General features: G+C 36.4%; 1 protein-coding gene across 1 annotated transcript; it reads right to left on the reverse strand.

The window, feature by feature from the left end:
• Window positions 1–6,136: 6,136 nt before the first annotated feature.
• On the reverse strand, window positions 6,137–7,003 carry LOC113273893 (RNA polymerase II C-terminal domain phosphatase-like 4). Its single transcript, XM_026523475.1, has one exon. It carries the CDS (start codon window positions 7,001–7,003, stop codon window positions 6,137–6,139), a length of 867 nt encoding a protein of 288 aa, XP_026379260.1.
• Between the last annotated feature and the right edge of the window lie 9,794 nt (window positions 7,004–16,797).

Raw genomic sequence — 16,797 nt, forward strand, 5'->3', positions numbered from 1 at the left:
TAGTTAGGTTATGCTTAATGACTTGTATTTTGTACAAATTATCTGTACTTGGCTAAATCATCTCACTTCTTAGTTCACTTTTGAGATAGGTTTCTTTATTCATCTATCGGAGTACTCTTGTTGTTTGATTGTTTAGAACTCTGACCTATTCTTTGTGGCTCCATTATTCTAGGATGTCAAGTGTACAAGAACAGTATAACGATGTTATGAGTAGTGAGGATGACGATGTTGAAATGGTAGATTCTGAGAATGTCTCTGCAACTGTTGGTTGTGCACCTACAGCTATTTCAATTGGAAAGAAAGGAAACAATTCAAAGAAATCTCGACTTAGATCTGATGTTTGGGACTTTTTTGACCGCGTTAAAGAGAAAGATGGAACAGAGAAGGGAGTGTGTAAGGCTTGTAAATTTGGATATAAATATGAAAGCAGCAAAGGCGGAACCTCATCTATGAGAAGGCATGTGTGTCCTCAGCGTCAGTCTAAGGACATAGGGCAGATGATGTTATTTGCAAAGAACGGCCAGCTGTCTACCCGCGTACGCAAATTTGATCAAATGAAGTTCCGGGATCTTCTTTCAACATTACTCATTGCAAGAAACATCCCATTTTCGTTGGTGGAATGGAAAGAATTTAGGGATATATGTTCTTATCTAAATGAGGATGCTAAACCAATATCAAGGAATACTGGGAAAGCTGATGTTATCAAAAGATATAAAACACGAAAAGAAGGTATTCGAAACATGTTGAAACTTGCTCCAGGTATGTTGCAGTCCAGAATTTCAAATTTCGGTGACATGTTTTGTTTCTTACTTTTGTATGTATGAGTGATTGATTATCATAATATTTGCTGATGTATTTGACTTATCCTTGCAGGTAGGATGTGTCTAACATCTGACATGTGGACTTCTGTTACGACTACAGGGTATATAAGCTTAACTGTGCACTATCTTGATCAAAATTGGGAGTTAAAGAAGTATCTTCTGAATTTTTGTGAACTTCCACCACCTCATACAGGTTAAGCACTTAATTCATGACATCTTTTATTTTATCATGTGATATTTATATATTGCTTATTTGCTTTAGTCTTGAGATTTTCCACCACCTCATACAAGTGAATTACTTAATTGGGAGTTTTAACTTTTACCCATTCCACTCTTTGATAGGTGAAAATCTTTCTGCCATGCTATTTGCGATGATAGAAGATTGGGGAATTGAAGATAAAGTATCCAACATCACCTTGGATAACGCTGCAAATAACGGAGCTTATGCTAGAATTATGCAAAGCATACTTGTTGCGAAGAAGATCTTGTTTAACAAGGGAAAATACTTTCATGTGCGTTGTTGTGCTCACATCTTAGCTCTTATCGTAAAAGATGGACTTGTGAAGATTGATCCAGCTGTGCTTAAGATAAGAAAGTCTGTGAAGTCCCTTAAAAAGTCTCAAGTAAGAAAACAAAATTCTTGGACATTGTTGATGCTTTAGGAATGTCTGGAACAAGAAGGGGTATTCGTCAAGACGTGAGCACAAGGTGGGTTTCTACTGTTATTTTGTTATACTTATACAGTTAGAGATTGTATTAATGTTTATAGTATACTCACTTGGTGTTGTTTTATACAGGTGGAATTCAACTTATCTCATGTTGGACAGTTGTCTTGTTTATAGAGTTGTTTTTGCTCATTTAAAGGAGGTGGATCCAGACTATGAAAACTGTCCAACTGATGAAGAATGGGAGAAAATTGAAGTTGTCACAAAGTTTCTCAAGACATTTTATGATCTCACGACTTTATTTTCTGGTAGTAAGTATCCTACTTCCAATCTTTATTTTGAAGGAGTTTGTCGAGTTCAGGTGTTACTCAAAAAAGAAAGTACAAATGATATTGATTACATTAGGGAGATGGTAAAAGAGATGCAAGAAAAATTTAACAGTTATTGGACGAACTTGAGTCCTATATTGGCTATTGCACTTGTGTTAGATCCTAGATATAAACTTCATTATCTGAACTTTGCTTACTCCAAGTTGTATCCTGATGTAAGAGTACTAGAAAGAAAAGTTAATGATGTGCGTGATGAAATGAAAAAACTTTATAATGAGTATTGCATCTTTTCAAGAGCTTCTGGAATTGGAACTCAGAATTTGGGTACTCAAACCGATGGGAATTCTGCCCATCAAGGAAGTGAGTGGTACGAGGTAATTTTGAAGCTTATTTATTACGTACATGTGGTCTTGTATTATTTTGTGTTTTATCTGTGTGTTTGTGAAGTTCTTGTACTTTATGTTCTCATAGAAGATAACTAGTACTTTGCTCTCATTTCTAACTTCTTTCTTGTTTTATGCAGGAATACGCTGCAGCACAGGAAAATGGTGGTGGTGATCTGCAATCTGACTTTTCAGAGTTAGATCTATATCTTAGTGAGAAACATCCTTGTCAAAGGAATCCATCATTCGACATCCTAATGTATTAGAAAGGCCAGGAGCAACGATTTCCAGTTCTTTAAAGAATGGCTGGGGACAACTTGTCAATTCCTATTTCAACCGTCGCTTCAGAATCTGCATTTAGTATTGGCGGAAGGGTAATTGATCGATTTCGGAGTTCCTTATTACCTGAAAATGCTGAGGCGGTGATAACAACTCGTGATTGGGACCTTGGAGTTGGTAAGTGCCTATATTGCATTTAGTTGAATATCTAAATTTCATATTTAACTTCGATGGTTTTTATCCATGTAGGAAAAGAAGATTTGGATGAGGAAAATGGGCTTATTGGAGAAGATGTATTAGGATTTGAACTTGGTGTATTGGAGGATGAGGCATTGGAGGATGGCGAAGTAAGTTCTTATGCGTCTAATTAGTATGCGTAGTTGCATACTTCTTCAATATAAAGCGGGGTAAATATGCAAATTCTGACTTGTTTCTTTTCTTTTGTTTGATTTATTTTTGCTTGGAATTACAGATTCATAATAATGATTAGTTGGAGCAACTCAAAGATAGACATGGAAAATGAGAATGTTTTTTGGACAAATTGTTTTTTGGACAGACAGTTATCACTTATCACAAATTCACAGTGTCTCCAAATTTTGTATAGAAAAGAGATTAGAGATGTTTTTTTGGACAGTTATCAGTTTTTGGTTTAACCACAATATATATTTTGTGCAGGATCTATGGTATGGTAAAATGGTATTACTAGTTACTACGGTATCGATTCTCAAAGGGTATTTTTCTTTGTTGAACTGTGTAATTGTAACTGTGACTGACTGACTGTGTAACTGGTTACTGGTATAATGGTATTAGTATTACTATTAAACAGTTGTTACTTGTTAAGATTTTCAATTTTATCATTTTGTTTCACTAGATTTTTAAATTTTGATAGTGTCACTAGTGAATCTGTTGTTGATTGAAAATTTGAAATGAATCTAAATATGAAATGAGTTATGTGAATGTTATGTTAGGTTGCAGCAGTCTTGCCCAGAAAACAGTGAATACTCTGTCGGACAATTCAGATCTGACGTACGGGCGGGCTAACCCGTGAGCCCGCAAGTTCAGCCCGTTACGGGTACGGGTTGAAGAAATGCTAACCCGCGAAGAATTTCCACCCACGGGTTTCGACCCGTATTAACCCGAACCCGTAGAACCCGTAACGGGCCAGCCCCGGCCCGCCCGGTTGCCAGCTCTAATCATAGGGAGAGGCCTCGGCATAGGCAGTCATATTGAGATATATGTAGTTGTAAGAAATCCTATAACACTTAAGATATTTTTTTGAATCTAAACTTATTAATCATCCAAATCTCAAATATAAGCACTAGAAATATAAAGAGACACAAGGATTTTTACATGGTTTGATCATTGTGATCTACATCCATGATTCTTTACTAGTGATCATTAAAATTACATATGGATTACATTGAGACTCTATTAATGAGTATTTGGAGCTCTCTAAATCTAGTTTTGGGAAAGAGGAAGGAGATAGTAATAATACAAATTCTACCTTGTCTCTATACATAATATGTCCTCATATAAAGTGTGTCTCTTTCCTAAGTGAGTCTCTTTCCTAAAATTATATCCCCTTTCTCTCTCCTGCCTTCTTCTTTATATAGGTGTTTACCTAGTGGATGACAACTCACATACAACTAACATTGTCTTATCTCGTACTAAGTTCTCGCACCTTAAGGAAGTAAATGAATCTCGCACACTAACAAATGTTGTGTGCGATATTCTTCCCCTACAATATATATGCCGGCTGAACTGTACACAAAAGAATATATGTGGGTGACTTGAACAACACCATAGATAACTGACGAATTATCAACAGAGAACAGCACAGAAGGCACATAACATAAAGTAGAAGAAACTGGCGAATTATCAACGGAGTTCTAAATGGTCAGAGTTACCTCTTTATAAAGTGTTGAACCAATCCCAGCATAGTGTTGATGATCAACATAGATAACATAACCACCATTGGTCAGAACCATACTTGTCTTTTTGTTATCTACACACCCGCACTACCAATATGTGTTGGTCATGAAACCCCCAATACATAAGCAAAGTATCTTTGATGTTCTGGTTTAATTTTGCTAAAAGTTTTCAATAGGATACAAAGTTAAACCTACTAATTTGCAACAAATATAAGAGTGTATATGCATTACCTTTATAGGAGTTATCCGAATCGTTCCCTCTTTTCGCAGTATAGGTGACATCAAAAACGTAATTTTGACAGGCACAATAGTTTCTTCTCGGTCTACTCAATTCACTGTATATCTAAGATAGGCGCCTCTTTTGATGCTTTTGAAGCCTTCTCCTACTCTGCATTGCATCTCATCGTAGAAGAAATTCAAGCCTCAAGTATAACCTAGCCTCAACGGGCATCCTTTGTATTTTGTAACATTATACAGATTACACTTACACTCCGAGAATCGAAATCGATCTTCCACCCTTCGTGTATCAATAGCCTGTAGCCGGGTACGATAATTAACAACCATCTCTCCCCATAGCAATCTGGGATTTCTGGAGGATTTCCAACCTCCATCCCATAAGGATCTGGGACGTGCGTGGTGGTTCATGTGTTTCAGATCCAAATCCAAAGTACTGGTCAAGGTTCTTGCAAAATCTAACACAACAAACAATATAAAAATGCATCGTAAATTAGTAATCGCACCATAACCGTCACATGCAATTGTAACATATATGTAAGAAACATGTAATCAAATTCTCACCGAGTAACAAAAACTTTATACCAACGTATGAAAAAAGACGATCTTATTTTGTTTGGTAAAGCTATACAAAGAATACTGTTCTCTAGATACAAAGCAACAGTTGCTAAAACCATTTTAAAAATTGAACTCTAAGAATTAAATGCAAAACACACAATATGAAAGATACAAATTTGATTTTTCTGAGAAGCCGATTTTTTTCATGGTTAGGATTTCTCTACTTTGTTAGCATCACAATTGCAAAATTGAAGAATAACATTTTAGTTCGCACTACGTACATGGGTTTCATCTTTGCAATGGATAATTCTTTGACTGAAAAGGAAAAAACGAAAAGAGAAAAAAACAAAAGGGTTTCCAAAGTTGGGGTAAGAAAATAATCTGATCAAAAGGAGTCTTGACTCTATTGACGACTTTAAATGTCCGTGTTTGGAGTGCCACCGGTTCGAAGGAGCTTTTTTTTTTCCCTACCAACTGATTGTCGAATTTCTATCACTTCATTTTATTGTTATTGACAAAACAATTCGTTGAAGTACTTTCTATTCAACCACTATGGACGTGAAGAAGAACTGCTTCTTCCTTTTTTCTTGCGATGGTATCAATTTGGTTGTTTAGTGTGTGTTCGGAAATCGCATACTTATTTATCCACCATGAAGAGTCGTGTCGGTAAAACCCATCTTCCCATACACTCTGCAAACTTACAGTCGTATGGTTGAATCTTTTCATATATTCAGTTATGCGACGATGAGTCTGTAACGATAAGACGCGTCAATTCCATTGGCCAGTTAATTGCTGACGATGCTGCCACATGGCTTTCTAAACTTTAAGAAAACTCAAAATTGAATTTGGTTGCGGCACATCAGCATTAAGATTCCCCTTTATATTAAGAAGTATATTGATTAATTAATAGAAGTTGATCCAGGCACCACTTTACTTTTAACAATTTCCTGCACCTTTCCTAGACGCCTTCAAGACTGGCCTTACATCTACAGTATCGACATATTCTTGAAGCTCCAAATCAGTCTGTGGAATGGGGAACAACTCAAAAAAACTCTTATGAACACCTTGAAGAACTTCTGAGATTGATTTTAGGGCTTCATCTTCATCACCAAAACCTTCTTGGTCATCTTTCTTCAATTTATGTCCTCCATTTTCTTCAGTGAAGTACGTATATTTATCTATCTGTATCAAATTATTCTGGTGCTCTTCCCACACATACTTGTTATCATCTATTATTATCGTGTTCTTCTCGTCAGGTCCGGCCAATATATCCATATTTTTTCTATTTTTAATCGTGGAGTCATCCTTCGATACAATCGAGTTAAAGATAACCCCATCTGGATCAAGTAATTTTCCCATTACTTCTGCATAAAACCTCGTGCCCATCGTATACAAGAATAATTCAAACCTGTCACTGAGTTGTTTAAGAGATTCCCTTGTGTAAGGCCTCAGTTTTACGTATATTGCCCCCATATACTTATATAAAATATCTCCATTCCTACAATTATCGTCCTGCATGGACGAAACAACAATTGCTTTCTTGTCGAGATAATCTTGATCATCCTTTGATACGTCACAAATTCTCACGGAGTGGATTAAGGTGTGATCCAAGTCAAGAACCAAAGAAAGCTTCTTATTCTCAAAAAAACATCTCTTGTACGTAGTACCTAACATCCTACTACGTTGAATCAACCGTTTGTTTTCTTCTGCGTTATAACTCATCAATTGTTTGATCTTCATTCTCTCTAATATTTTATGTGCTTCTTTGAGTCGACCTTCATAAGAAAGAACTAAAGTAGTCATCTTCTCTCTGTCTTCTAAGTAGTATAGCATGATATGTAAGCACTTCTTTTTCTCTCTTTTCTTCTGGAGAAACCTTGGGATATCTTTCTGATATTTATTTGCTTACGATGATATATATAAGTGCTGGATATAATTAATAGAAAGTGATGGGTCGGTGAATGCCATGATCATTCCTTGTTGGATTATGAATTCCTGCCTATACGTTTAACAATTCCTCTTGAGAGAGGCCGATCTAATAAAGGGCCACCACTGTAACAACTCCTAGTGTAACCGGTGGCGGTGGTGCCTTTAAAAGTTTTTTTGTTATTATTTTCCTTTTTCTTTTTTTTCATAACAATAGTTCCAGACGGAATGCTCAACATTTTTTTCATAACAATAGTTCCAGACGGAATGCTCAAAAAATTATGTGAGTTGTACTTGCAGGAAATCCTACAACCACATCCATTCAAGATTAAGTAACTCTCTCCAAGAAAACATGGTGAAAATCATTTGTTTATTTCTCAAGATTTTAAAATTGAAAACAAAATGTTACAAAGACTTTACTTGCTCTCCAAATAAACTTTCTCTCTCCTAATTTCTTGTATAACACTCACCCTAAAGAGATCTCTCAATACACAGTTTCCTTCCCTTTATATAGGGTAATACATAATGGATGACAGCTAATAGATCCCCTATTTACGGAATCAATGTGCGTTACAATCGCTCATATACATTCGCTTAACTTCGCACACCTTACACTTTCGCACAGATCATCACACTGTACTCGTGACATATGCTGACATCATTAAATACATCATCCTAATTTTTAGTATGTGCGATGGTCTTCGTTTACATTGATGACTGTTACTTCGCATACATAATGAAAGTGCGATATTTCACTCCTACATTTTTCCTCTTCTCACATCGTTCTCTTTATAGTGTGAACGATGTGAGAAACTTTGAATCCAACTTATCGCACATGTTTATGCCTTCATATTTTATTTTGACGACATTCTTCCGTAATTTCAGCCTTTCTTTCTGCACATGTCGATTCTTTGCTTTTTACCGATACAACCCGTCTCTAACCGGTCATCTGTCTTTTCTATTTATTGATTTATGCTTGAGAAATAATTTCCTTGTTTCTTTTGATTTTGTTTATATCTCTTTTTCCTCGAGACTTCTACTTCCCTGATTCATCTGTTACTGTTGCTGCTGTTTTATCACCATTATTCTCATGGATCCAAATCCAAGGTTTGTGCGTTCTATCAAAATCATCCTCTTTTTCTTCTGTTGACTACGATTGTTGATCATAATTTTTAATGTCGATCACGATTGTTGATCTTATGATTAACTTAACTGCCCTATTGTTTTCAGGAAAAATTCCTCTTCGAGCGGCCTCAAAGTAACTGTTTCCAACCCTAAACCTTCTTCAGATATCAAGAACAAAGAATCTCTCAAGAGGAAGACTTCGCACAACAAAGGAGTAATAAATATTCTATTTTTATCAAAAAATATTATTGCCTCTATTTCCTATTTGCGTTGTTTTCGCAGGATTCCGATTGTGAGATAGGTGGAGGAAAAGAACCGAAACTTAAGAGAGTTCGCAAGCCCACAACTCTTAAATCAAATATTTTTATTCTTGAATTTGGTATCGCATACGTCATTCCTCCATCTCCAGTTCAAACTAATATTTTTCCTTCTTATGCGAATGTCTCTGTTACTCTCGAAGAAATTTTTCCTCCTGAAGAGAAAACTGTTACTAATCAAGGTCTACAGGGTACCCCCACTCCTGCTTCTATGTTTGCTCCGGATGTTGTTCGAACTGTTTCAACCTTTGTGAACTCTCCTTTTCCCATAAGCATCGATACCATTCAAAATACTATGGATATTTCCAACTCTGCGAATTTTACTATTTCTTCTCCTTCTATTTCTGTTTTCCCTTCTTCATCTTCCTCTTTTTATTGGAACCCCTTTTTCTTGATAATAAATCCTTGGACAGTGTAAAGTTTGCTTCTCAAACTTTGCTTGACATTATCAATTCTGCTCAGTCATCCACCAGTGATCCTTACAAAATTCCCATATGTTCTGCTTTAAGTAAACTTCTATGCGAATTTCCTTCTAATAAAGCTACAAGAGATGAGATCCATTCTCAAATTGATCCAAGTTTTTATACCGCTCTAGATGTCTTGGTAAGTACCTCTTGTATGTGTTCTTTTGATTATAATATCTTTATTGTTTATCCTTACTTTCTTTCTTCCTTAGGAATCTCATCGTCGAAGGATTTTGGCTGAAGGGATTTTTAAATCTAGCTGCTCTCAACCAGAACACTCTTTTAGAAAAGGAAGTTGGTAAACTGAAAGGAGAACTCCAAGTTGAAATCCTTGATTCTGAAGGTCTTCGCAACCAGAACCAAAAACTTAGAGGTATTTTTCTTTTCACTTATTGCTTCTTGTAGTATGTTTCTTCGCTTATCCCCACTTTTTAAACTTCTCCATGCATTTATTAAGCTTTAAACCAGAAGCGAGTTGCGGAGAGATTCACCTTCCAATTTCTTGTTGAAGATATTCGTGCGAATAATGAGACGTTGCAGATTCAAGTAAATCAATTAAATAACCAATATTCATATTCGCTTGACCATGTTAACAATCTGACTCATGAAAATAGTCATCTTAATCAAGAGATTGAAGTATTAAATGCTCAGATTTCCCACATGTCTAAATTGTTATATAGTGCTAATTTAAGACATCAAACCTTATCACAAGAGAACCATACTCTTTCTATGGAGAAACACTCTTTTTTAAAGAAAGAAGCAATTTTTTCGCATCAGTACTTAATTCTCCAGAAAATAAATGATGACCAAGAACAAGCTCTTCGTTCACTAGAAGTTCAGCATGAAGCATCATTTAAGGAATTAAACACCCAGAACGAAAAAATCATCCAAAGTAAAATAAACTTGACTGTGAAGATGAACCAACTTCAAGAACAATATGATCAACTGAAGCATTCTCATGATGACCTTAAGAAAAGGAATAATGCTCTCTCTGCTGATAAAAAGAAGATTGGATCTCGTCTCAATGGTTTAGTTGGTGACGATTTCGATAAAGCTATGGAAAGTATGAAGAATAACACTCTTGCCTTTTCTAAATTCTGCGAAGGTAGTCAGCTAGAGTTGACTGCCTTAAATTTCTAATCCTTTTATTTATTTCTTCGAAGTTTTGCTTTCAAATTATGATTCCATATTAATGCAGTTGAGATCTGACTTAGATAAAGTTCGCAAGGATCGTACGAACCTGGAGATTGCTTATGCGAATCTTGAAGTTTCTTTTACTGCTTCTCGAGATCGAGCGCGAAGAAGATTCGCATATCTTCAAAATTTCGCAGAAATCAATGCCAGAAATGTTGAGAAGAAGTTATTTGCAAGGCTCATGTTAATGCTCAAAATTTAGTTAATCAAATCCTTCTGAGCAATTCTCTTTCTCCAGTAACTGTCCCTCCCCTTAATATATGCGAAGATGAGAAGTATCCAGAACCGGATAGTGACTTTGAATTTGTAAGCGATGATGAAAAAGATCATGAAGATGATATTGATGCTTCCTTTTCAGAGGATCAACTTGAGAAGAACAAATCTGACAATGTTGATTCTGTTGATAAGACTAATGCCGAAACTAAGGACCCAAATCCAAGCCACAAGATTGATGCTGAAAAGTCTTTGATTGAACAAGATGTACCTTCTAACAATGCTTAGTCTTCTTACTCCTTAATTATCTGAATCCCCCTCTTATATTTTGATACATTCTGAACTTGTTTCTTACTCAAGAAATATAATATCTTTTTATTTTAACTCCCCTACTTGCCTCTTATTATATGTCTTGTAAGAAACAAGCATATGAATTTTATGAATCCTGCAATTTTTCGTGAATTCCCTGCAAAACAACATTAGTTTATATATAACTTTTCTCATGAGGTCTTATGTTGCCTTCCAAAATAAAGGTCTTATCTTGCCTTAATTTATCTTTTATTTTTGTGCGACGAGATCGCAGGCAGTCCTTACACCTAAATGTAAGAACCCTTTGATCTCGCCTTATCATATTCTTGTATTATTGCCTCTTCAGGTTTTTCTCGTGCGTAAATATGACAAGCCTTGATACTCCCTTGAGTAAAAAGCCTCATGAAATTTACGTCTTTTGACACAATTCAGCTCTCTAATGGAGGATGCCGTCCTTATATTCCTCCTGGTTGCCCCTTCAAGGAAGCTTACCTCTACCGGGTTAAGGTTGGCTCCTCCCATCCGGTAATACAACAACCAGTTGATTTCGCAGCCTCTTATCCCTCCACGATAAGGTTTATGATTACGAGACCGCACCCTAAGTGGGTTATCTTCGGACCGAGTGCATCATAGTCAGGACTTGTCAAGAGTGGCAAGGTACGCCCCAGGCACTCTTGACTCAACCGTGTACCTCGGCGCCCTGATCGAGTTTCTGCACTCCTTAGCAGATACTTTCTAACCTTGGTCTTACAATCTAAGGCAATGAACTTAGACTGAAAATTTAAGGCACCTTTCCTGGATTGGCTTTTTCGTTTTTTCTCACCCCAAATCTCCATGACTCAAGTTCCAGGGTCGATGTAGCTTTCCCTTGAGTCATGCTTACTAGGTTTTCCCCAAATATGACGTGCGATAGGTCTTACTTTTTTCCTCTTGCATTTATGCGAACTAGGGTGCACGCCACAGTTGGATGCCTCTCTTCCGTGGTTATATATTTTGTTTCCTTATATTAAGGTCTTATTATAAGGACTTACACTTGACTTTTTCTGATGAGAGAAATTCTTGAGAACGAACGGAATCTTCAAACTTGTTTATTGAATTGAATATTACATCCATTTTTCAAAAAATAGGAACTCACATTCTTGATTTCACCTTTTTCACCTGTGCGATTTATATCGCGTATGTTCATGGATAATATTTCTTCAAATATAACATGTTCCAAGGACGATCTAATTTTCGTCATACATCTCTTCTTTCGGGATCCCCCAACTCATAATCTCCATTTTCAACTATTCTTTTTATTATATATGGTCCGTCCCACTTCTTTTCTAACTTCCCATCTCCTCCTCTCTGATAAACCGGTATTTCTCGCAACACTAATTCTCCTGGTTGAAATTCTCTTATCTTAACCCGTTTATTGTATTCTCGAGCTAATCTTCTTTGATAATTTTCCATATGTTGCAAAGCGACCTCTCGAGCTTCTTCCAGATCATCAAGTTTTGTTAAAATTAAATCCGCACTTAGATTTTTCTCCCAAACTTCTTTCTTTGTAGTAGGGATAATGACTTTTGTTGGTAACACTGCTTCTACCCCATATTGTAAACAGAAAAGGTGACATTCCTGTCGCTTCCCTTCTTGTTATTCTATATCCCCACACTACATTATGTACTTGTTCGCACCAACCTTTATTATGTCCTTCCAACTTCTTCTTTATTGCGTCTGCGATTGTTTTGTTGGTCGCTTCTACTTGTCCATTACTCTGCGGATAGAGGGGGGTAGACTTTCCACTTTGGATTTTGAACGCATTGCGTAGCATATCTATATTCTCACCCTAAAATTGTATTTCATTATCAGATACTAACTGTGAAGGGATGCCAAATCTGCATATGATATTTTCAAAAATAAACGTGAATATGTCTTTATCATGAATATGCTGAATTGCTTTCACTTCTGCCCACTTTGTGAAATAATGTGTTGCGATAATTAGATATATTCTTTGCCCTGTCCCTGGTATAAACGGACCAACAATGTCAATTCCCCATTTTCCAAATGGCCATGCGTTTGCTGACGTGTTTAGCATTGCTCCCAGTGCGTGTATTTTCTTCCCATGAAGTTGACACTCTTCGCATCGTCTTGATACTTGTTTTGCATCTTCGTGCATGTAAGGCCAATAATATCCTTTTATCTTCGCTCTGTATGCGAGTGATCTTCCTCCACTGTGATTTCCAGCATCCCCATAATGTAATGCCTTTAAGATTTCCATTCCTTCTTTTCGCGTGAGATATCTAAGCGAAGGTCCGAGAAATGATCTTCTATACAGAATACCATTCCTTAATTCATAATTCGTCGCACGAGTTTTTAAATTGTGTGCTTCTAATCTTTTTATTGGTAGCTCTCCCTTGTCTAGATATAAATGAAGCTCAGTTCTCCAATCGTTGTCTTCGTTCATTTGTTCTCCTTCCTTGTCTTCTACTATCATCACATCTACTTCTGTTTCGTCTTCTTTCTTTATAGATGGTAAATAAAGCGTTTGTATCTTTATATCTCGTGCAATTGGATCTATTAACATGGAGGGTATAAAAGCCAATGCATCTGCGAGCCTATTATCTTTTTTGCCTATATGTCTCCAACTTATGTTTGGAATTCGCTCTGCTAATTCCATGACCAATTTCTTGTATTTATGTAAAGATGGTTCATTTGTACAATATTTACCTTCTATCTGTCGAATACTAATTGGGAATCACTAGTTACTCGCGCTTCCTGTACCTCCATTTCAATTGCTAACTTCAATGCATATACAACTGCCTCGTACTCGGTTTCATTGTTTGTAGATGCGACTCTAATTTGAATGAGTAATCCATTCGCGCTCCTTCTAGTGAAATAAATACAATACCAATACCATTTCCTTCTCCATTAGACGATCCATCTACTAGTATCTCCCATCTGTTTGAATTTCGATCTGTCAATAAATCTTTAAGATTGCCATGTTCCTCATCCACGTCCATCATATCTTCTACATATATACTCATCTTCCTCCAATGAAAATTCGGTCAGGAACTCTGCAATGATTTATGACTTTGTTGAAGATAATACTTCAAAACCGATTTCAAAATTTCCCAATTGTGCATTCCATCTTTCAATTCTCCCTGATCTTTTTGAATTTTTTATCGCAGGTTCAATTGGTACCTTTGTTAATACCCTAATCTTATGAGCCTGAAAATAAATGCGAAGTTTAAATGACGCATACACGAGTGCGAGAATTAGTTTTTCTCTGCAGAATTGTACGTTTTTCTTATATAATATATTGGTTTTTCTACCCCTTGATACGAACGTAGCAAGTCCGCGCTTAATGCATATGGTGTTGATTCCAAATATAACAACAATTCTTCTCCTGGATTTTCCTTTCGCATAACGGATAAATTTAAATTAAGTAATTTTTTATGCTTTGCAATGCCTTGTCACATTCCTCTGTCCACTCAAATTTTGCTCCTTTCTTTAATATGTTGAAGAAATGTTTACACTTGTCCGAAGAACGTGAAATAAATCTTCCCATCGAAGCTATTAATCCATTTAACTTTTGAACATCCTTCACCGTTGCTGGGAGTGGCATATCTCTTATCGCTTGTACCTTGTCTCGATCAACTTCTATTCCCTTTTTAGAGACTATATAACCCAAAAAATTTCCAGATGATACTCCGAAAACACATTTTTCTGGGTTCACCTTGATATTGAACTTTCGCATCTGCTCAAATATTTCTCTCAAATCATCAACATGATCTTCCGCCTCTTTGCTCTTTACTAACATGTCCTCGCCATAGACCTCTACTTTTTTATGCATCCATTTCTAAAACACCTTTTCTACCATTCGTTGATACGTCGCACCCGCATTCTTCAATCCAAACGACATTTTCATATACCAATATAATCCTCTGGGTGAGAAAAAAGCGGTATGTTCTTGATCTTCTTCAGCCAAAGGAATTTGATTATAACCTTTATACCCATCTAGCAATGAGATTCTACCATTTCCTGATGTTGATTCTACCATTTGTGGAATATCTGGTAAAGGATAACTGTCTTTCGGACATGCTTTATTTAAACCACTGAAGTCTATACAAATTCTTATCCCCTTGCTTATCTTTGGCACCACCACCATGTTTTCTATCCATTTTGGATATTTTGTTGGTCTTATAATCCCTGCCTCTAACATTTTTTGTAACTCTGTTTCTATTTGAGGATGATATGTTGTTGCGATCTTCCTTATTCTTTGGTTAAATGGTTTTGCATTCTTTTTAATATCCAATTTATGGAATGCAACAGACGGATCTATTCCTGGCATTTCTTCAATACTCTATGCGAAGATATCACTATATTCGCGCAAGATGTTTATTGTTTTTTCTTCTTCTTTATCCATCTTAGTTCTTATTTTTAGTATTTTTGGTTCTTCTTATGTACCAACATTTACTTCCTTCGTTGGTTCTGCTGCAGTGAAATTCGCTCTTGGTTCTCCCATTGGTGTTGACTCCTTAATCTCTTGAATTGGTTCACCTTCCTTCTCTGGTATCTCGCTTGGTATTCCTTTCCCTTCCTTCGCTCTAATCATGTATATCCGAAATTCTTCTTCTTTCCTTAACTCCTTTGCTTTTCTCTAGCGATCCTTTCGCTTGTTTGCACGTCCTTCATAACTTTTTACATCTACCTGATGGAAGATCTTCGCACTTGTAACATCTCCTCTAATTTCACCTATTCCACTTGGAATTGGGAATCTAATGCATTGATGTAGTGTGGACGCTACGGCTTTTATCGCGTGCACCCATGGTCTCCCCAATAACATGTTGTATGGTGATTCGATATCAAACACACATAATGTTGTCTTCACTTCTACATCTCCCAGCAGTATTCTCATTGTAATCTCACCTTTTGGTTTTGTGACTGTTTTATTAAATCCATGTATATTGTAAGCTGGACATATCATGTCCGCATCTCTATATCCCATGGCTCTGAATGCACGATAAAATAGGATATCAACAGCACTTCCGGTATCCACCAACGTTCTATTAATCGCCCATTCTTCTGAGTTTTCCGTCCCTTTACCAGTTTTGCTTCGCTCAGCCGTTATTGTAATCACCAATGGATCTGTTCGCTTTATATTTTCTTCCGCAATTTCATCTGCTGCAAACGTTATCTTCGTCTTTTCCCATTCCTTTAGAGGAGATTCTTTTTCCACCGTCGTCACATTCTTTCCCTTATAATCTCGTTTATGTATTCTTCCTGTGATTTCTGCTTGAAAATCTGCATCAGAAAGTGGTGTTTTAGTTATAAAATTACACTGTATGCCTCTACCTCTTCCTTGTATCTTCATGATTTTTATTTTTCCTACATATCCTATAGATTATTCGCATCTTTATCTTCTCCAGAATCTCCAGATCCAATTTTTCGAGATTCCACAAACTCGTTGACAGGATTTATCACTCCAAGCTGTTTCTAGCGCCAAAATGTAGTTGAAGGAAATCCTACAACCACATCCATTCAAGATTAAGTAACTCTCTCTAAGAAATCATGGTGAAAATCATTTGTTTATTCCTCAAGATCTTAAGATTGAATACAAAATGTTACAAAGACTGTACTTGCTCTCCAAATAAAATTTCTCTCTCCTAATTTGTTGTATAACACTCACCCTAAAGAGATCTCTCAATACACAGTTTCCTTCCCTTTATATAGGGTAATACATAATGGATGACAATCTACCCATATTTCGTGCATATTCCCTGTTACCCAACGTGTACAGGAATAGTTCAAACCTATCACCGACTTGTTTAAGAAAATCTTTCGTGTGAGGCCTCAATTTTGTGTATATCCCCTTATAATTATACAGATTATCTCCACTGCTACCAAGACCTTTGATATCTTTCTCGGACGAAACCACAATCGCTTTCTTGTTTAGATAATCTTGATCATCCTTTGATACGTCACAAATTCTTACGGAATGGAGTAAGGTATGATCCAAGTCAAGAACCAAACAGAGCTTGTTTTTCTCAAAAAAACATCTCTTGTA

This window comes from Papaver somniferum, chromosome 1, assembly GCF_003573695.1.
Source record: "Papaver somniferum cultivar HN1 chromosome 1, ASM357369v1, whole genome shotgun sequence".
Lineage (NCBI taxonomy): Eukaryota > Viridiplantae > Streptophyta > Magnoliopsida > Ranunculales > Papaveraceae > Papaver > Papaver somniferum.